The 21,209-nt window shown below is 36.5% G+C and overlaps 2 protein-coding genes across 2 annotated transcripts; both read right to left on the bottom strand.

The window, feature by feature from the left end:
• Positions 1 to 94: 94 nt before the first annotated feature.
• Positions 95 to 12,415, bottom strand: LOC137722329 (importin beta-like SAD2). Its single transcript, XM_068461298.1, has 22 exons — positions 12,157 to 12,415; positions 11,484 to 11,619; positions 11,302 to 11,389; positions 10,937 to 11,086; positions 9,651 to 9,813; positions 9,361 to 9,545; positions 9,063 to 9,236; positions 7,661 to 7,806; positions 7,459 to 7,582; positions 7,183 to 7,363; positions 6,146 to 6,305; positions 6,020 to 6,061; positions 5,823 to 5,941; positions 5,537 to 5,735; positions 4,926 to 5,057; positions 4,317 to 4,420; positions 3,740 to 3,919; positions 2,925 to 3,064; positions 2,547 to 2,686; positions 1,783 to 1,943; positions 1,086 to 1,212; positions 95 to 988 (listed from the first exon to the last, which is right to left on the bottom strand). Exons 1-22 carry the CDS (start codon positions 12,244 to 12,246, stop codon positions 828 to 830), a joined length of 3,102 nt encoding a protein of 1,033 aa, XP_068317399.1. The 5' UTR covers positions 12,247 to 12,415; the 3' UTR covers positions 95 to 827.
• A 3,603-nt stretch (positions 12,416 to 16,018) lies between these two features.
• Positions 16,019 to 20,590, bottom strand: LOC137722634 (nifU-like protein 4, mitochondrial). Its single transcript, XM_068461683.1, has 6 exons — positions 20,291 to 20,590; positions 19,717 to 19,878; positions 18,831 to 19,006; positions 17,483 to 17,586; positions 17,213 to 17,324; positions 16,019 to 16,485 (listed from the first exon to the last, which is right to left on the bottom strand). The coding sequence occupies exons 1-6, from the start codon at positions 20,499 to 20,501 to the stop codon at positions 16,417 to 16,419; spliced, it is 834 nt and encodes a 277-aa protein (XP_068317784.1). The 5' UTR covers positions 20,502 to 20,590; the 3' UTR covers positions 16,019 to 16,416.
• Positions 20,591 to 21,209: the final 619 nt, after the last annotated feature.

The raw sequence follows: 21,209 nt of genomic DNA, 5'->3' as shown, positions 1-21,209 counted from the left end.
GGTGATCAAACAAACAAACAAAAATAAAGACAAAGTTACAGTTCTTGCATAAGGTTTCGATTTAATAACATAAACAACGCAGAAGTCAAGAAAATAAATAAACCCACCATTTCCAATTAACCAATCTGCGAAAAAATAGATCCATCAGAGTTTTTACAATAAGCAGCAAGCAACCCTTGGAGCTCTCTGCGTTCATGTCAAAACTCCCAACCCAATAAACCGATACCGCCGACCTTTTTTTTTGCTATATATACCAAAACAAGATGAGGAACACAGGGGAAAGAATTGCAGACTTAACAAGAAAACAGCCATTAAAACACCCCATATAATGGCCAACACTGAAAATATTACAGACCCGGAGTGCATTGAACCCTCGCTGGTATGCACAATAATAACGTATCGGATCTAAATCAACAATACTCTGTGAAGAGAATCTCAACCTGAATAAATGGTATGCCTAAACCACAGGAGACGTGAACGAAAAAAGAAGAAACAAGAAAAGGACAACACAAACCCGTGGAGAAAGGCATATCCTACCACAGAATGGCCTGACTCACCGGACAATGACTAAAAGCCAAACCCAGAATTGACGTACCAGCTCCAGAGTTCCCCAAAATTTTGCATATTGTTGGAACTCATCAGACAACTGCTCCAAGTACTTCAAAATGAAAAGTCCTTGAGACTCACCGACAACTGCGACCACCAAAGCAACCAAATACTCTGATTGGACTGTCAACGACTTTGTTTCTCTATATTCCCGTAACTACATGAATGGAAGAGGCAAAGAAGAGCAAGGCAAAATTGAAGCCACAACGAGAGAAGTAAAATCATGAAGCTGTGGCAGCTGCTGCCTTCTCCATCTTCTCTTTTTCAATCTCTGCTCTCCTCTGTTCAGCATGCTGTGCAACCCCATTTGCAAGAGCCTGATACTGGAAGTCCAGAGTCTGCATAAGGCTGTGAACTCTCAACGGATCTGATGCTTGCATGGCTTCACAAGCAACGCATAGGAAATAAGGAAACATGTCAGAAATGCCATAAATTTAAAAGTTATTCAACAGATAACACAGGAAAGTTTGTCCACATACCTTTGACTGCATCAACAAAAAAGATAAAAGGGTCCACATCATCAATTGGTGACTGTAATTCCTCATCATCACTGAAATCATCGTCCGAGTCTGAGTCATATTCATCACTAGGGCGGAAAGACTTTGCCTGTAGCACCCCGCAAACAACAATTAATTAGCCGGCAGAGGATACATAGCAAGAAAGAATAATGTGAAAACATGCAGTAAAAGAAAATACAATCACTTGAACAAAAAATAAAAAAGCTCGCGACAATCTCTCAAGGGATGCAGGGGACGAAGCGCGTCATTAAATTGCATGCATAAGGGTCCTATGGGACTGTTAGGCATCTTTATTGACTTAGTACCTGGGCAAGCACCGGGCTGGCCTTTCACAGCACACCTCACAAGGACTAAAATAATTTAAAGAAATTGAACTTGAACAAACATCAAGCATCGAGAATCACCTGAAAGCCTGACTAACTTGTTGTGATGTAATTTTCGTATCATAACGAAAAAAGGGGAAAAGAAATTCAAATTTTGGGATAAGTTAGAAAGGTGAATTGTTCAGTCAATATTATGCATCACAAACCAGTATAATGTGACAACACTACACAGAATGTTTAACTTCACCCTTACCCTCAAAAGATCATAAAAGATGACCACCATAGAATAACGAGTATTCTCTCTAAAAAAATTCTAATAAGAAAACAGGGCACACCTGTGCAGCTAACTTTTGAAGTTTAACGCTATCAACTTCATCACCATCCTCGGCATCAAGTCCCATTTCCTTGTCAGATCCATCACCATATTCATCATCATCATCAGTTGGGAAACCATCCATTTCATCGTCATCTTCTGGTTCTTCCTCCTTTGCAGCTTCTGCCAACACAACATTAATGAGTATCTAAAACTGATAGTAAAAAACTTAAGTGCATGAGCCATGCAAACAAAAGTTACAAATTAAAATGTAGAAGTAACATATTTTACCAGCTACAATGAAATGTATAAACACTCTCATTTCTTAATCTGAATTGATTCACGTTATAAATCTAAATATTCCCATTTGTTGAATTAAATCACTGTCACACATTCCTCTCATACGTTATTTGTTTCAAGGATATTTAATCCAAGTGGAGATGCAACTAGAGAGTAAATAAAACGCATAACAAAATGGAGTGAAATTAACAATAAGACTAAGATAACAATAGGGATGGGAGAGAATAAGGACAGAAAAATTATGAAAAGAAAAGTAAGTGGCCTCAAGCTTACATGTTTTTCATAACAATTATAAAAGTGATAATCTAACAGTTATATTCATTAAAATTTCAAGTGAAAAAAAGAGCGATTTATTGTGGACAAGTCCAAGGAAGAAAAATGGAGGATTAAAAGAAATTAAGTGCATATGAAGGACAAAAGCTCACAATGAAAAAAATGGAGGCCTGTATTAGTATATAATCTATATAGTTAAGAGGGAGAACAGACCTGCAACTTGTTCCTTGTACGCAACTAGGAGATCAAGGGCAGCCCTGAAAACACGGCCCAATGCCTCCCCAGGCAACTGTTCAGCTGGGAGTATCATTAATGATGTCAAACCCAGACAGCATACTTTTTTGTCATGCTCCCTGCAATGAAAAACTCAATCACGCTCTACAACAAACACTTCCAGAAGGAGCAATACCAATGTGAGCATTCACATACAAGACCGACAAGCACATGGAAACAAACTCAGTTCGTGGGGCAACAATATGTGAAACAAACTTCGCAATACCAATGTGAGCTTTCACATACAAGACAGGTAAGCACATGGAAACAAACTCAGTTCGTGGGGCAACACAATGTGAAACAAACTTCACAAATTACCTCTTAAAATTTGCACGCACACCACTTTTCTTGACCTGTTGCAGCATCTGGAACCAAAGATTAAAGATCTCTGTTGCAACACCCAGGTTCTGCAATATGCTGAGCGCCAAAGCTGCATTATAGTACAGTGCATCCGCAATCTGCCAGCAGAAAAATAAGACGATTAAAAACATATATACAAAGGCTCCGACAGTTGTCATTATAAAAGCTTTAAATGGTCAGTTTACAAAGTCATGTATAATAGAAAGTTCTGAATGCATATCACCATCGCTTCTGGCATTGCAGTCATACAATAAAAGGAAAAGGCTACATCTTGCTCATGTAGAAACTGCAGAGAAGCTTCTTTTAATTATGTCAATTTGTTAATCAAATTTTTTAGAGAAACAGTAAAGCCAATGAAACATTGTCCATTGACAATTAAAACCACTTTCTGTAGACATGTCCTTATTGTGAGAGCAATACATATCATGTAAGGTTCCAACAAACATTCAGTGGCTTCACTATTTTAATGGACTAATATAACAGTTTCTAGGTCCATGATAATATAAATCCATGTTACAGATGGGTTGAGACTGCAGTAATAAAAAACCAAACAAAATAAGAAAATGTCCGAAAATGTCCTAGGTGGCGAAAAGCACCAATTTTATCGAACTAATAGACTGGGTCCAGGGGAAAAATTGATATGGCTAATAGCTACGATGACAGAAATAATCTAGAATGTCTACTTTCCTCTAAGGCACAGATCCACTAGGCAGACATAAGACTTTAGAGAAGATTTAAAATGAGAAATACAGAGTTGATGTCAGGCTACTTACAACTTCAATGAGAAGGCATTTCAAGTACGGCTTCTCAGATCGGCGTAACCGCTCAACTGTAATTCTAAGGTATGGTTCAACCCATTGATCAACCTGCCCTCTGCAGTTCTGAAAAACTACTTGAATGAGCTTTGGAGCAGGCTCAATATCACCGTCTTCCATATTTTTATCTGCCATGATCTGAACAGAACAAGGAGAATGCACAAATCTCATCAACAAGAGCATAGAGACCATATTACTATATCACCAGAGATATTAAGGGTCTGCTTGGTTGCCAATAAATATCTGTTAGACCAACTGAAATTCACAATAGGATCTAACTATATGAAATCACTAACTTAATTATCACATTAACTCAAGCAACTTACTAAAGTCAATTGGACAGGATTAATGACCGAATATCTTCTTAATTGGGACAGTTCGTGGGTTACCATCTAGTGTTTTATTAATTTATGAACTGTTCCATTCACTAGATGGTTGCTTAAATAATATAGAAATAAAGTGCACGGGACATATTCTATATGTATTCTTCAGTCTAACAAGAATATAAAAACTTGGTAACATAAAGGGAACTCACAGCTGCAATCATATTCCAAAGGCTTTGCTGGTAGTCTGGTTCTTTACAAGTGAGGAACTGTGCTGTCCCCCTGGATATGTAGTTATCCAAAGGAACCAGAATATCTGCAAAGGAACAAATAATATGAGTAGTGTATGGGAAAGAAAAAGAGTACATGAGTGCATAATTGCATGAACCATCAAAATTTCCACTTACATAATGATTTTTTCTATCACAACCCCCCCCCCCCCCCCCAAAAAAACAAAAAACAAAAAACAAAAAAAAAAAAATCAATGTTGTACATCCATGTTAAGCATTATGTACAGTGGCATTGTATCATTTTACAGGTTCAAGTTTCTCCTAAGGTTTCTTTAATTGCTTTTTTATTGTTTGCATCAAGAAGAAATGGTAGGTTACGAATTATACACTATAGCATACTGCAAAAGGAACTGCAAGCCCAAAAACAATAGCTTCTGCCCAGAATATCCTAAGATGAGATAATTATCACAGTAAATAACAAAATTATAGAACATGAAGCAGGGAATCATGGAATGATACTATTTGTCTTGTGCTTTTGTTTCATGCAGAATTGAAGTTTTAATGCATAGATCTTGGAAATATGAGACTAACTTGGAAAGAAATCAATAGCCCATTCTGCCAATGCTTCCATCATCAATGGCCAGAGACTCCACATATCTAAAGATATTGTTGGTGAGAAAAATGTCATATATGAAACAATTTCCAACACTTCTTCAAAAACCTCTGCAAGGGAAATCATAAGAGGGGTGTAGATCTGTTAGTCTTAATCAACAATGTGCATAACACCAAAGAAAGAGAAATCAGGTTTCTTAATCACGTAAGATCTTACAAGTGCTTTGAACTGTTATAACAAAGATCATTAAACTAATCTAGAAACGTACATTGTAAGTTTCTTGAATTGTAAAAAATTTCAAAGGAGAGGTATAAATCAAATTGGACCTCAGAGAAACAAAGTTTTTATTTTCTGACTTGAGGGGATTTTAACAGAACAGAATACCCAAGAGCTTTTTTACTAGTCGTTAAAAACTGCCATATAAAGCATTGACGAAGTTCAGGATGAAGGATACACCCATCAAGCAGTGTTCTGTTTTATATAACAGTGACCTCAACCCTATTGAAAGCAGTGAAACATACACTTTTTGAAATGGAGTAAACAGAAGTACTAGATATACGAGACAAAGGAAAACAAGTGTCATTCAAACCTTGGCCATCAGTTGTCAACATCCTGCGCATTATAGGAAGCAAAGTTGGTTCAACTTGAACGAAAAGGTGAGGAAGCCGGCTCACTGACTCAAGAATGGTGCTAATAGCACGCAAACAACCAACTGCTGCCAAAGCACCAGGATCATCAACATCATCATCAGCTTCAGCTGTATTCATACACCTCCAAAATGCAGCTGCCTGCAAACAAGTAAACAACAGAATTATGCAAGCACATTTGAAGATGAAGCAGAAGTACTCTCAAAAACACCGATAAGTAAATATTACCAGATTTTGGCACAGACCAAGAGCATAAGGTGCCATTTCCTCCCCGAACTTGTCCACTATTGTCTCCAGAGTAAAGACAAGATCCTCATTTTCAACCTCATTCATGAGCTTGAAAAACTCTGAACAGAAAAATTACACATTGGGTAAGTCTCAAGATGATTGTTAAGGACGCAAACAATGTTTTCTATCCCACATACCATCAAGAAGCTGCGGAAGAATTGGCCGAATCTCATTCAAATCTGCACAGCATACAAAAAAAAATTCACACACAAAAAGATGACTACATGAATGCGTGTGAGAGACAGAGAGATGTAGCTATGTACCACTGCAAGCTTCAACAAAAGAGCGCAATGCAAATACTGAGTCAACTCGAACAGGAAGTTCTGGATCTCGCATCCCCGAGACAACACTATGCAATGCCTTACGAAAATTGTTCGAATCCGAGAAGCTAATATGAGCATACTGTCCCGCAACCCAGGCTGCCTAATATTCATTTCATAATGAAGGATAAGTATACCCTTTTAACAGAAAACGGAAAGGTACAATGAATGCATATAGAACTCTACAAAAGGGAAGAAGAATAAAGTACATATTAAAGTCAAAACTGCTGCCTAGTGTAAGAATAAATAAAAACTGAGCATCTACTCTCCTCCATTAATTTAAAAAGGGTTCAACAAAACATTAAGAACATTTGTGAAAATAAAACAAGGAAAACCAAAGACAGTTGCACAGAAATTATCACGACTGACAAGCATTGTTGTTACCATTATTAAAAGCTCACTCTCCCTTGCTGGACAAAGAGGCTCCAACATTTTCACCACCAACTTTTGATAATAGACTGAGAAACAGAGAATGTTCTATGGTTTACTTAAAATCAACTTACTATTTTCATTTAAAATCGATCTACCAATAACTCCCTCTATGATGCACATGCATTGTATGAGCACCTTTCTAATATATTGATTTGTGTGCGAAGGATGTATATTTCAAGTTTCATCTGGACAAAGTAGCAAGTGTTGACAGGTTCTTGTCTGTTGTTGTGCAACACTCTAGTGTACGCCAATTTCTAATACCATGTGGGCCTCTTTTGAGATTTTATGGATAAAGAGAAATAAAAGATTCTTGATTATGGAAAGATCAGATGTCATTTCAAGGATCTTTAGGGTCGGTGTTTCAAGAACACTAGCATGTCACTGTCCACCTTATTTTCATATGCAATAATTTCTTGCACGGGTGCAACAAGTAGAAAGTCCTAATAAAGATCTATAGAATATCATGGAGGTGGTGCAACATAGCCAGAAAAATAAAAACAAACACAATTATTGTAAGAAATACAGTAAAGGAATTTCACGTAGCAAACCTTAGCTCTAAGATGGCCAACAGGACTGCTAAACTCGGGGAATACATGTTGCACCAACATACGCTCAAGTTCAGACTTGTAGGGTTCAGTTTGTTTCAGTTTGTCGCAAAGTGATCCAATAGCAAGAAGAGCACCATCTTTCTGTCGATATGGCTTATATTCCACTGGTGCTTCATCATACCTGGATCAAGAAATAAAAAATTTAAGAGGAAAAAAATGGTCAATGTTAAGTCACCAATACATACATATCATATTCAAAAGATAACGAAAAGCTACCTCTTAAAAATCTCCACAATGAATTGAATGAACTTGTGAAGATTTTCCTTTCCACGTTTTCTAACCAACTCACTCACAAAATCCATGGAAGCTGTCCTTGGACTGTATAAGTCTTCAATGATATCTGCACCAACAAGAAAACGAATAAACCACCAATGAAGCAGAGATCTGCAAGTAATAAAACAAGAGTTTGAAAACTGACCATAACCCTTCCTCACATATTCATGCGGGTCTTCATCCCAAAGCCTTAGATCATTATCATTGAAACACATAAGGGGAAAAACAATCTCGAAAAGAAGAACATTAAGTCGAGGTTGCATCAGATTATACATGCTATTCTTTGAGATACTGCATATATAAGCAAACGAAAGGAGGTTAGGGAGATACAAAAATGTTCCGTACATCTCCACCATTGGAGCAGTACTATAAGCAAATCATAAGTTAATTAACACAAAGAACATCGTCTTATACAGAGAATTCATATTGAAGGTTGACAGATCCAATACAACAGAAACCATTCAACAATATAAGTATTAACAAATTTTTTTCTTTAGAGGTTATACATTAGTAATTAGTCACACGAAATGAGCTCACTTCAAAAATTAGGTTTTCTTTCTTAGTGCAACATCATGAAAAATTCAAGTACATTCAATATTCATAGGATCACAGTAATTTCAAAATTAAAAGGGGATAATAAAATGGAAAAGTAAACAATCAAGTCATATTTTCAGAATATTCAAGAATAATATGCTAAAGTGCATCAAGGAATAATAAGCAATGAAGTAGTGGTGCTAAGGTTCTCTGTTAGAGGATACAAATGCATGCACCATGCGAAGTGTCAACTGATTAGGAGAGGAGTTATAGTTAGTTTATTAGAGAGTTGTTATATTATTGTATTGTTAGATTAAATAAGTGAGTAATTGTAATGACTTTCTCATTAAGGGAAATGTATCAGAATTTTACATTTCTTCTTCTCCAAGCTTTCCCTCTCTCTAAACTCACGAATTACTCCTCTCTCTAGCCTTCCGTGCTATGCTCTACATAGTAGGCTATAAGTACAATCAGGACCTATTAGCACAACTTTGAAGTTTTCCATAACGTTATGGAACCATGCTCACAAAATCTAGTACATTAAAAGTTCCAATTTTGACATGAAAATTTATTTTAGTCAAGAGATATCAATCCTGTTGGAGTTCATTGAATTTGTATTGGACACACAAAAAGCATCCAATTTTTCAAATGTTTCAGAGGTGTAACAAAAAACAATAAATTACCGAAAACAAGTAACATTTCCGCATCATACATCAAAACCTCATGCTCAATAACCCAAAGTTGGGTTTCACGCATAGTCAGAACTACCAGTGATCTCCCTTGTGCATGAGTTCTCCGTATCAAATAGAAATTCATTACACATTTGGGACTATATAAATCACAGAAAATAATTGGTCAACTCCGTTTAAGTTTTGGCCACCTTCCTATCCATTAAATGAAATTTAACAAAAAAAAAAGATCATTAAATTTCCAATAAAAGAATAAATACACCACCAGACAAATAAAATGCAATCAAATAGGACTTAACCCATGAGGAAAAAAAAATTGCCCACCTATTGCTTAAATACTGAAGAACAAGATTGATAACTCTGTCAGGTAAGTAGCCACCAGTTCGGATCACATTCAACAAATTTAAGTGACACTCCAGAATCTTCCCTGCATAATTCTTCTGAAACATTTGAGCAAATGCTTTGTTTTCTGGTTGTTGAATTTTTAAATCTCCAAACCTAGAAACAACAATAGAAAATGTGATGCAACGTCAGAAATATGGTTACATCGTGATCCCTAGTTCTTGTTCAGTTTTAATTTGATCTAAAACTTATTCTAGAAGAAACTTATCTAAAAATTTACCGAGTGAACAGCCGATTCAAAATGTGAACAGTCCATTTCTTCACTTTCCACCACCCCCATGCTTTTCTAAGATCGGGATCTGAAGGCTGGCCTTCAGAAGGAACAGGTCTCTCCAATATGTTTAAGAAAAGCATCATCCAAGCATTAAACACGTTTGCATCAAATAGTTGCTTTGGAATCTCCAGCTGAGAAAAGGCACCAAAAAATGATACATATAAAAGTTAGTCTAATATTTATTTTATTCTAGTGAACATATCATGATTCCTTCAACCTTTATGTCCAGAACGTACATATATGGATGACCAGAAAATTTTACAGATAAGCTTGATCAAATCTGCCACTTCCAGTGATGGGTTGGGAATTTGGACAAGCCTGTTGAATATATTTAGCAGAGCTGGGAATGTTTCCTCAACAATGCGATAAACCGGTGTCCTCTCCTCATCAGATTTGAACCTAAGAATATAAAATCACTAGTTAAACTTCAAAAGTAACTCTGAAGATACACATTACACAAATATAGAAAGTCAAGGCTTTCTGTTAGTTATTTCATCAATTCAAAATACTAGAAAGATGACAACTTCATCAACGCAACAGTTCTCCACAACGATACCATGTTATGTAAAACTACAGATCAATTTGAAGGTCTGTTTACTTACAGACAGACAGTGGTTTCAAGTTACAACCACCCACTAAACAAACTAGATTAAGAATATAACTTCAACACAGAAGAAATGAAGAAAAAACTTAAAAAGTGAGAACTTGTGAATTTTTCAGCAGTACAGAACTTCTGATCTGCATAGCAAGTAAAACTTGGATATTGTGTCCTGAAATATTAGAATTCTGCATTGCATAAAATATATGCACTATGCAACTTTGATGCTCATTCTATTCATTTTGGGCAGATCAAATTAGTAATATAAACTGTAATTGCACCAAGTAAAAAGCAATACAATAGAGAAGTAAAGATATAATAAACTGATCCTGTACTTCATGTAGGTTATGTCATTGAGCGTACTTATAGTCTTGCTGAAGTAATGCAAGGTGAATTAATAGAACTAGATGAAAGAATGACAGGCAATGCTCAGAATTTGGAATGCAATAATATTGGCCTAGTTTATATTCATAAACCCTAACCAACATGCTCCCCTAATCCTATATTTTTAAAGTTTGGGTGGACTGAATCAACTCCAAACTTTGATCACAGCAGTGACAATTTCACAATGTCCATGCATCACTTTGCACATCAAGATACGTGCATAGACCACACACCCACAAACATGATTACAAGAACAACAAGGAACTTATGAAATAGTCATGATGTAACTAAATAAATTTGGGAAAATTTGAATCCTATATTTTTTCTAATGAACAGTAGATACGAAGCACACAATATAGGAGAACAAAGTGAGTCAATTATATATGTCACACACAAACTACAGGTTCAAAACCATTAGCATGCATCACATAGCAAAACTAACTAAGCTTGTAGCTTTTTTTCAGAAGGCAATGCAGCCGTACATAATAGCCATTAAACTAGGAATTATTTCAAAATAATAGCAGAAATAACTTAGCATACTCATATTTTCTAGACAGAATCCGCAAAACAAACAAAGCTCCATAGACTTGTTGATCTTGTAAGTTATGCGTCACCCAGTCTAAAAGGCGTGGCCACTGCTCGGGGTAATCAGCATGAATAATTGTCTTCAGGCACTCACCTAGCTGTACCCTGTACAAAATGACTTTGAGACTTGACATTGCCAGCAAATAAGAAGATAAAGCCAAATATTATTCTACAGCACATAATATTACAAAGGAGCTAACAAATTAAAACTACTGAGAAATTTTATGTCTGTGCACTCGCAGACATAGTGGTTTCATCGACCTAGCTATGCACACATCTCAACTTAAGTAACTGAAAACAGTGAACAAAATAGCAAGTACCTTAATAATGGGGGAACCTGTGTGACAAAGACTAGAATGTGATCCCTCACCACGTCTTTATCACTCTGTGATATCTTCTGCTGCACATCTACATCAACACGCAAAGAATAAGCAACAGCCAACTGGATCGAATCACCAGTGGGCATTCAATACTAGCTAAATTCCACACAATCATTGCATACCAGGATCAAGAGGTGACCAGTTCTTTGCAATGAAATTCTTGAAATGGATGCTGCCAACTTGCCGCACAGCCATGTCACAATTGCTGTCCACTATAATTTGCAACATTCTCACCAAATGCTGTGGTGTATACTGAAACTGCAACACACAAAACCCCAATATTAACAACTCCGTTGACGAAAATACAGCAGTAAATTTAAAAAAATAATAAAAAAAATCCTTAACTATCCACTTCAGTTGCAAAATTACTTTGGAGCCCTTCTCCCATTGCAAAGTAAAAAGGGTGTTTATCTAATTAGTGGAATTGAAGTGTCTTTCTCCAACGCGTAATCTTATAAAACGGAAAAAAGAAGAAATGGTTTCTCAGCAACTAAGCTCTGTTTGTATGGACAGATGCATTGATTACGTGTGGGATTTTTTTTTCTTCCCAATCAAAAAGTCAATATACAGCTCAAAACCAAATATAAATCCGAAGTAAATCGTTCTCTCTAATAATTTCTCAGGACCACTTCTCCTCAGTACTCAAAAGCAAGTGAAGGTATCGAATTGCACAATCAAGCTCAATTCTCATCACAAAAATCCCAACTTTGCATCAAAATTACACCCAATTAATCGAAAAATGGCGAACAGCTTCAGTACAAGTGGGAATTTAAGCCAACCAAATGATGTATGTACCTGATTGAGGCTCTGCTCGGCGGCTTTCCGCTCATCGGGATTGGTACTGAGAGCAGCCTGTAGTATTACAGCGAGGCTGGGAAGATCCATAGCTGACAATCGGAGCACCAATTCGGATCAAAATTCGACGATCAGAAATTGATGCGAATCAATCCAAACCCCTCGAGGGGAAAAGGCATATGATATGCGGATGGGAATGGGGAGAGAGAGTGTTGACGAATTACTAGGGTTTAGACGGACATGAGGAGAGAGACAGCTACGGAGTGTGCTGCTATTTAAACCACTAGGGTTTTGCGGCCGTTGAACTCACTTACCATCATATGAAATCCGTACACTCATTTTAATTCCTTTTTCTTAATTTTCAATTGTCACATTAAATAAATTAAAGAAGATTAATAGTAAAAATTAACAAAAGTGTATAACAAATAAAAATAAATGTGTAAATAGCACATATGAAAATACTATTTGATTTAGATGTAGTGGTTATTTTGGGTCATAAATGATAGCTAAAAATACAAACATGACGAGTTTTATTTTCAAATGTTATGAATTGACGTGTTGAATATTAATTTATTTCACATTTTTTATTATAAATATATCGATGTATGAAAAAAGATTATTGGCACTCGTTTAGGCAATTTGATCTTCCTTTTTATATAAATAGCTTTTAATGTACCTTGAGAATAATCTGTTGTAAATTTGTAATTTTTAACATTGTTATGAGCAGGAAAAGCAGTGTCACAACTGCAATATTCCGTCTCGAAATTTATTATTTATTTATTTTACAATTTTGGAAAAAACGATTTGAATAGCGATTTGGTCATTTTAAATTTCACTTTGGTGTTTGGAGGTGAGTTTAGAATGGGTGGATAGAGCCCGATCCTGATCTTACGAGCATTACGCGAAGAAGTTACAAGCATTGGGTGTGACAGACGAAGAAGTTACTAGCATTGAAAGTGATAGACGTTTTGATATTTTGGACTTACTACAAGTAGTAACTTTTTGTTTTTGAAAACTTGCCATAAAAAACTTTCTAATTTCAGAAAAATCACCCAGAGCCACCGACCTGTGGCGGGAGCCATGACCCGTTCCCATTGCGATTTTTTGACTCAAATTCCAGCCATATTCAACATAATTGGTTGACGCCACTACTACCAAATTGAAGCTCTCACTCCCCCTACAAGCCCCACCCAAGAACCACCACACACGGCGGTGCTAGGGCGTGAAGTTCTAGCGTTCCTAATCGTTCCTGTGGCTTTTATCCATTGATCGGCAAATCTACAAAGAAACGACCGACACCACCTCTTGGATCTAGGTCTTGTAGCCCAACATCCCTAGAGTAAAACCAAACCAACCTAGGCCTTATTAGACCATTGTAGGCAGCAACTCAACACCGTGAAATTTATTGCACCTGCGACTTTTATTGGTAAAATTGGACGTCTTCTATCCACTTTTGGACAAAGTACGATTATTTGATTTTTGGGATAATTGTACAATTGTACGATTTTCAAAATTAACGACAATCTGACCGTTAGATTGTTGTACAATTTTGTGATCCTGCTATTTATTAATATTCAAACATTTGAGAACTTGTGGATTAGAAACCTGACGTTCTAGATTTTGAGAATCTTAGATTGTTGACTCTAACAGGTCCTACTTTGAGTGAGGATTGACTTTTTTAATGTGTTGTAGAGGCTTGATGGAGCTTAGTTGCCTCATCACGATGATGTATAGTCCCCAATTAACGTGCGTCTCAAGCACTATGACTCGTTTTGCGTGTCAATTTTGAAAAGATTCCTAAGTGGAGTGTCGTGTACAATATTACGTTCTACCAGAGTCTTGTTGGCTCATCTAGTATATGAGATGTCTCAATGACATGCACATGATTTTGCGTGCACATTAGTTTGCATGACGCTTTTGTTATGGTTATTCTGGAAGTGCACAAGACTCGAGGTGAATGGACTATAATATTATGTGATAAACTATTTTGCATATGAAAAGGTTTCTTTGTTATATACTTTGTGTGTATAGCATGGATTTACAAATATGTTATTACCGAGTCATCAATCTGCTTTGTAAAATGATATATATGTATGTTTGAAATGATTGCAAACTGAGAGGGCTAGCAGATAACTCTTATCGTTGTATACTTTTCATTCTGGCTCCATGTGTAGGTTTGGAACCCTAGATTTATATCTTTCTTTCTGGTTTCAATAGTTGATTTGAGACTCATGCGAATACATTCATTCTAGGTATGCCATGAGAAAGTCTAGGCCTAGAATTCTTTTAGTTGCCATGAGAAAGTCTAGGACAAAAAACTATGCTCGGGTTGCCTTCTGGAATGCAATATCTATATATTTATGTTATCAGACTGCCACGAGAAAGTATGAAATCCAATGTCTATGTATTTTCGTTAGGGGGTGTGCTATCTACACATCTCATTTTACTTCGTACACACCCCCTTGATAATTTATGTCCGTTGATCTTCTTCAATTCATCCGATCCGACGGTCGAAAATAAAAAAAAATGTGTGAGAAGTAAAATGGGGTGTGTGGATATCACACCCCTTCCGTTATTTGATTCCATAAGTGCATCTGGAATAAGGAATGTTGTGATTTCTGCTAGCCTACTAGCCCTATTATTTTATGATATATATGAGAGAGTTAATTGAGTGTCTATGTGGATCAAGGAAATGGATCCTCTCATAATCTATTCCACCAAATCCTAGGGATCCACCAATCCAAACTCTTGAAATTTAATCATTTTAAAGTAGACCCCTATTTTTAGCCATTGGATCAAATTTCAAGGGTCCGGATTGGTGGATCCCTAGGATTTGGTGGAAGGAATTTGAAGAGGATCCCTTTTCATGGATCAATCATGAAAAGACGGTTGGATGCATGTGTGGATTCAATCGAGATTTTTCATGTACATCTATACGCTGAAGTTTGTAACGTATTCAATCGAGATTTTTCATATACAATCTATACACTAGAGTTTGTAACGTATTCAATCGAGATTTTTCATATACAATCTATACACTGAAGTTTGTAACGAGCTTATCTCCTTGGATTTTATTTGACTGCATCTTCTCTTGTTTTTTCCAAACATAGTCAAACGTACGTTTCTTTTATGATGACTTGGTATTTTACACCAACCATATGACTATTTGAATCTGTTGGTGTTGATTTAGTGATTTGCTTTGACCACGGTGGTGAACTTTTGTGTTAATAACTCGTTCATTGATAAATGTGGTTGGATGTTATACGTATACAAGATGGAATTCATATCATGCATTGCAATTATGAGAGGCATGAATCGTGTGAGTTACATGGGGTTGTATCATGATGGATTGGAATGAAAATTGTCATAACGATGGCACGTGAACGAATGTGTCATGGGTGGTAATTCACATAACAAGACACACTCGAGGCCAAGGCACGATACGGGACATGCGAGGCTCGTGTGTTTTGGCGTGTGGATTAACAAGAACAGATGCGGGAATGATGGAACATTCACGCATAGAGAAACGAAAAAAGAGAAATTTGCCGCACCCATCATATTCCGTCTTAATTTTCTGTTTAAAAGTTGTAAAGGTACCCTAAACTCCCGCACTGCCCCAGCCCTCAGCCGTGATCAAACCGCTGCCAGCACCCTTCTTCGCTCCATCACCGAACCCCAACCTCGGCACATTAGGAAACGACGATAGAATCTCAAGTAGGGACCGGAACGATCGCTCAAGTAGGGACCGGAATGATAGCTCGAGTAGGCAACGCAAATTATCTCCGAACGCAATAACATCCAATACAAATTGTATCAGTAAAGGAATGGGTCGCACTGTAAACATCCAATACAAATTGTAATATTCGACACATGATCAATGGGAATGTCTTTATTTTACCACAGAAGAGCATAAGATGGTTTATTTGCATAAAAGCAAATCAGTATGGTACACTGAAACGCTGTCGGAAACATGACTGATTAGTGGCAGATATACGGACAATCTGAATGTTAGTAGCCTTCTAACGAGCAGGAAAATTTAACCGGTAACAGTGGACGAATCATTGTTCCCGTTGTACAATGTTCTTACAAAGCTCAAAATTTATTTTAACATGCATTTTACTACACTGATGATTCCATAAGAGGCAAACAATCAATAAATTGAGTATAACAGCTTATTTATTTGCTTATGTACAGAGGAAAGTGCACCCGAAGTCCTGCTTTAGCTCACCATTTGCCGCTCGAGCACAAAATTTTAAACTCCTACTCCATCTGACTTGTTAGAGCTGCATTTTCGTCATCAGGATCTAGCTCTTCCTCTACACTTTTGACCTACAAATGCAGACATCTATGTCAGATAAACACAAATAAAATGGTCATATTTTGTCAGCATCTATTCAGGAAGAGTATCAGAGAGATAATCACTCATGGTTTCGCTCCTCTAATAAACAATACAAATTTTAGAAAGATTTTGGAAGAACTTGTCACTCGGTTTTCTTATAGTTCTTGTGCTCGTTAAGAAGTATAAAAAAGTACAAAAAGTCCATCCTTATCATCTCATATTCTAAAAGCTGCAGTTAACTGATATAGAGGTCTCAACATGTACTAAAGGAGAAATGCCATTGTAAATAAAATCAAAGAAATTGGTAATCTAGTAAAGGCACGAGGCATAAGTGAAGCTTTGAGGACTGAAGGAGGTTATCTTAAGACGGGCACCAAAAGAAAAAGTTTCTTGAACAATAAAACCTAACTATAAATGAATCAAAATAACGCCATGAAACTGTTTAATACGATATAAAGTGGTACTGGAAACAACCTGACTAATTAATTGCAGGATTGGCAGTATTTTCAACAAGATTCATCCTTCAAAGATAACAACAGAATTTGAAAGATAACAGGGATGGGAGAGGAGAAATTTTGTGTTTTGGAAGACTTGTCTGTTTAATTATTTTAGGGTCTACATTCCCTCTAATGGGTGATTAATCATGTACTGACAGATTCGAAGACAAAGAAATATATACATTCTTGAAAATGCAAGAAAATGGTTGGCATCTGTTACCTCAGGTACATAGTGCATGAGCATATTCTCAATTCCAGATTTCAGGGTGACTGATGAGCTTGGGCAGCCACTACACGCTCCTTGCATTCTCAATTTCACTGTTCCAGTTTCTCTAAACACAGTTTACGAAAAGTTAAAAAAAAACACGAAAAAAAAAGAGAGAGAAGCCACGCGCCCAGAAATAAAAACGACAACGAAAATGAAAAGAATTCAGGCATTTTCCAATATTAAAATTAAGAACAGTATATCAAATGAAGGAGAACAACTTACGGATCAAATCCCCTATACTCAATGTCCCCACCATCATCTTGCACTGCTGGTCGGATGCGAGTCTCCAACAATTCTTTTATCATTGCAACGATTTCTGAATCATCCTGCAAAGCAACCACCGAAATAGTTATATCTCAGATTTATGCACAAAAGAAATTAATAACATAACCAAAATTCCTTCTCATTTCTGCTCTTTCATACTGACAGATGACTCTGTTCATCCGAGCCACATCCCAGTAAATAACAGAATAGCACATCACTGTACAGAGTTTAATGAATCATCTTGCATGTCCATTATAGCCTAGTAATGATAGCCCATAACAATAACCAAACAGTATCATCTGTAAACTCAAGCACGGATGATTGCTTGCCAAAGCAATCCCACATCTTTCAAGCATACAAAAAAACTTAAGAAGAAATACAAAAATACAATCCAGAAGAGGAGACCCCCTAGTGGAGCTAGTAAGGCAGCATTGGTAGTTAATAGGAAGCAACCACGCAAACACAAACACAATTTTGAAAGGCAGACATAATGATGAACTCAGACCATGATTTCATGACTAGACCAAAAAGAATCAAATGCTGCATAAGTGCAAGTTTTGTCACTGTAGTTGAAAGTAATTTCTGTTTCCTTCTAACTCTAAAGCGCTGCACATTCTTTAAAGGTTTCTTTTTCTAATAGATAAGTTATCCTGCTCCTCGAAATATTTGAGATTCTTTTAGGATCTGTAAACTTGGCAGTACCATGGCACTAAAATAGGCAACCGGTGTAGCAGAATCAATAACAATTGAGGAATGATTGGCTACAAGCTGTGTTGGTGGGTTTGCTAAGGTAGTAAATCCTGCTTCAGACTTCAGAGATTACATTCTTAGTATTTAATACAAGAGATGCTGTAAGATAAAAGAGATTTAATATGAAGCTGCACAAACTTTCAACAGTAAGATTATCAAAACACTGATAATGGTTACAAAGTGAAACCACGACATTAGTTACTTGTGACCGTGCCTCAAACAAAAGATACACAACACAAGGTTCCTCTTTGATGCTCTCCAATGTCTATTGCACACTCATCCTAATAAGACTTCACAAAAGACTAATCCTACACCTTGACCAACACCTAGGAGTTTCCTACACTAGATTGTATACTCCCACAGTTCCACTTGGGGCGACTTAATACTAGCATATCCAGTCTATGAAAGAACAATCTAATTATAATAAAATGCTATTTAATTACTAAAGAAAAATGAAAATATCTTCAAAGCAAAGGTAAAACATTGATCTAATCGCTCTGTTAACATGTTGGCCCCAAAACTTATAAAGTTCACAGAGAGAAATTTGATGACATACTTCTTGAATAGCTGTGTCCATTGCTGATGCAGTTTTTTCGTCTAGAAAGAGTGGCTGCCCAGAAGAATAAAAATCCATGATTGCAGCAAAGATTTCAGGCTTCAATAGATCCCAAGAAGTATCTTCAGATTTTGTTACAGTAACGAAATCTGATCCATAAAACACTCGAGTGACTCCTGTATTAGGATCCCAGGTTAGATTTATTACTTCGTCAAACAAAACATTACTAAGCAATTAAATGTTTAGAATAAAAGAAGAAGAAAAAGATAAATTAAACCTGAAATAACAAAGTTCAATGAGTGGAAGAAAACTAGTAAGTAATAAAGTCTGCAGCAACTGGAAAAAATTGTGAAAATGATGACTCTTTTAATTTCAAAGGATTCAGACATAATCGACTAACACTCAATCCAATGGAAGGGTGGGTGGGGAGAAATCAAATAGTAACTAGAGTGGCTAACAACAAAGTGCAAAGTTTGCCCACATAGCAATTAAACCATATTTTGAAAGAATTTTTATGGCACATTTGAGAGTTACTTCTATAACCTCCATTTCACGCTTCTAGCCTGCACTGAAATCTGCCTTTTTTTTCCCCTATCCACATGTTCTTATGAATCATAAACAAGTTAAAACCACAATAATATTCATTCACTATTCAGAGAAAAAATAAATCTTACACAACAAAAGTAGAAAACTAAAGGCTCAGAGTCATAGATATAACCAAAAAAATGATTACCATCCTTGAAGGCAATCAAAAACCAAAAATCAAGTGTTACATTTTCATAAGCACTAATCTTAAATACACAAACATGCAGGCAATCGTTCTCATGAAGACGAAGAAATAGGATGACCATGCATACTTGTAAAGTAATGGCGACAACAATCTTACCATCAATTCCATAAAGGGCTTTGGCAAGTGGTGAATTCATGGCCGAACGAGCATTCGGGAAGTCTGCACTGCCAACTTCCATAACGGGTTTCCCAGGATAAAACATGTGAGATGCAGGGTTGGGTGTGGATTGAGTTTGGATAAACATGCTTCTCTTCTGCCCTGTGAAAAAACAGCAACTTAATGTAATTTAAACACTAAACATAAATCTGAAACTACAACTACTTTTTGTTGATGTTAATTAGGTAAAAATTATGCAAGTGGCCCTTTACCACAGCGATGGAAAAATGTTGAGCTCTTGCATGACGGCGTGGGTTCAAACCCCGTTGGTGGCTATTCTAACATCTAATCTAACAAAATCTATTGTTCGAAAAAAAGAAAAAAAAAGGTAAAAATTATGAATGATACAAAATTATTTATAATCATGAGTAAATGGCAGATTATAAAAGTAAAAATTACAAAGCTATAATCGTTTCATTTCCTTCATTTTCCAAGCGATTCGAGGAAAGGGTACAAAAAAAGTGAATTAAAAATTGGAATTTCAATTGAAAATTGTAACATATAGGAAACTAACCGCCGAGAAGGCCCCATTTCAGAGAATTGAAAGGAGATGCATCGGAAAAGGGGGAGTTGTTGTGAGCCAGGTACGACGTCGTGGGAGCTGAATGAGCAGATAGGAAATAGGTTCGGCGAGAGATGAACTGGGTGCCATTGCGATGCCGAGGAGGTTGGCACCTTGTGTGAGACGAAAGACTTCGTCCAAGCAATCTTCGTAGCCCTCTCATCCCCGCAAGCTCTCTCTACCTCTTCGTTATGGAGTTGAAGAACAATTCTCAGTAAGATGTATCAGACTAACGGAATTTGGGGCCAATTTGGGATTCTAGGGTTTCAACTTTCAATAGATTTGGGGACTATGAGACCCAATTACAATTAGAACGCTTTTACGAAGCCCAAGCTGAGGCCCAATTGTGGTCCTCCATATCTTACCGTATTTCCTTCGTATTTCTTATGTATTTCGTTAGTCTTTTCCGAGCTGTACTAATATCTTCTTTATCTTCTTTTTTTTTTTTTTTTTTCTTTTTCTTTTTCTGAGGCTGAAATCCCTCTATGAGTCTTTCCTGCCACGAAATAAGTGGATGACCCTGGCTTACCACCAGTTATCCTTCTCTCTTTTTTGGGTCAAAATTGGTTATTAAGAAATTGTCACTCAGTACTACAGTCTAACGATATTCCTCTTTACTTAGAATTGAGAGGTCTTAGATTCGAATCTTTGCGGATGACGAATTTGATACCAAATTAGGGTCCATTTTGTGGCTTAGCTGAACTTCCTCTCCCTGATGTAAAAATATCGATATACTAAAAAAAAAATATATATATATATATATATATGGTTATTAATGAATTTAAGTATATTTCCTTTCTCTTTGTATTTTCTCTTCCCTCTTCTTCTCTTTGAATGGACCGATCCTATCATTCTGATGCCAGAGCCAGTA

This window comes from Pyrus communis, chromosome 17 (assembly GCF_963583255.1).
Source record: "Pyrus communis chromosome 17, drPyrComm1.1, whole genome shotgun sequence".
Taxonomy (NCBI): Eukaryota; Viridiplantae; Streptophyta; class Magnoliopsida; order Rosales; family Rosaceae; genus Pyrus; species Pyrus communis.
This window is presented reverse-complemented; position numbering and strand designations above follow the sequence as displayed.

Bases quoted from the DNA above. Each gene is read 5' to 3' on its own strand.
- LOC137722634 (XM_068461683.1), bottom strand. From the start codon at position 20,501: ATGAGAGGGCTACGAAGATTGCTTGGACGAAGTCTTTCGTCTCACACA. The intron at 19,879-20,290 runs GTTAGTTTCCTA...GTTTTTTCACAG, and splicing joins GAAATGGGGCCTTCTCGGCG to GGCAGAAGAGAAGCATGTTT. The intron at 17,325-17,482 runs GTAAGTTGTTCT...AACTGTGTTTAG, and splicing joins GAGTATAGGGGATTTGATCC to AGAAACTGGAACAGTGAAAT.
- LOC137722329 (XM_068461298.1), bottom strand. From the start codon at position 12,246: ATGGATCTTCCCAGCCTCGCTGTAATACTACAGGCTGCTCTCAGTACC. The intron at 6,306-7,182 runs GTTTGCTACGTG...AATGAATATTAG, and splicing joins TTGGCCATCTTAGAGCTAAG to GCAGCCTGGGTTGCGGGACA. The intron at 5,942-6,019 runs GTATGTGGGATA...TTTTCTGTTCAG, and splicing joins TCTTCCGCAGCTTCTTGATG to AGTTTTTCAAGCTCATGAAT.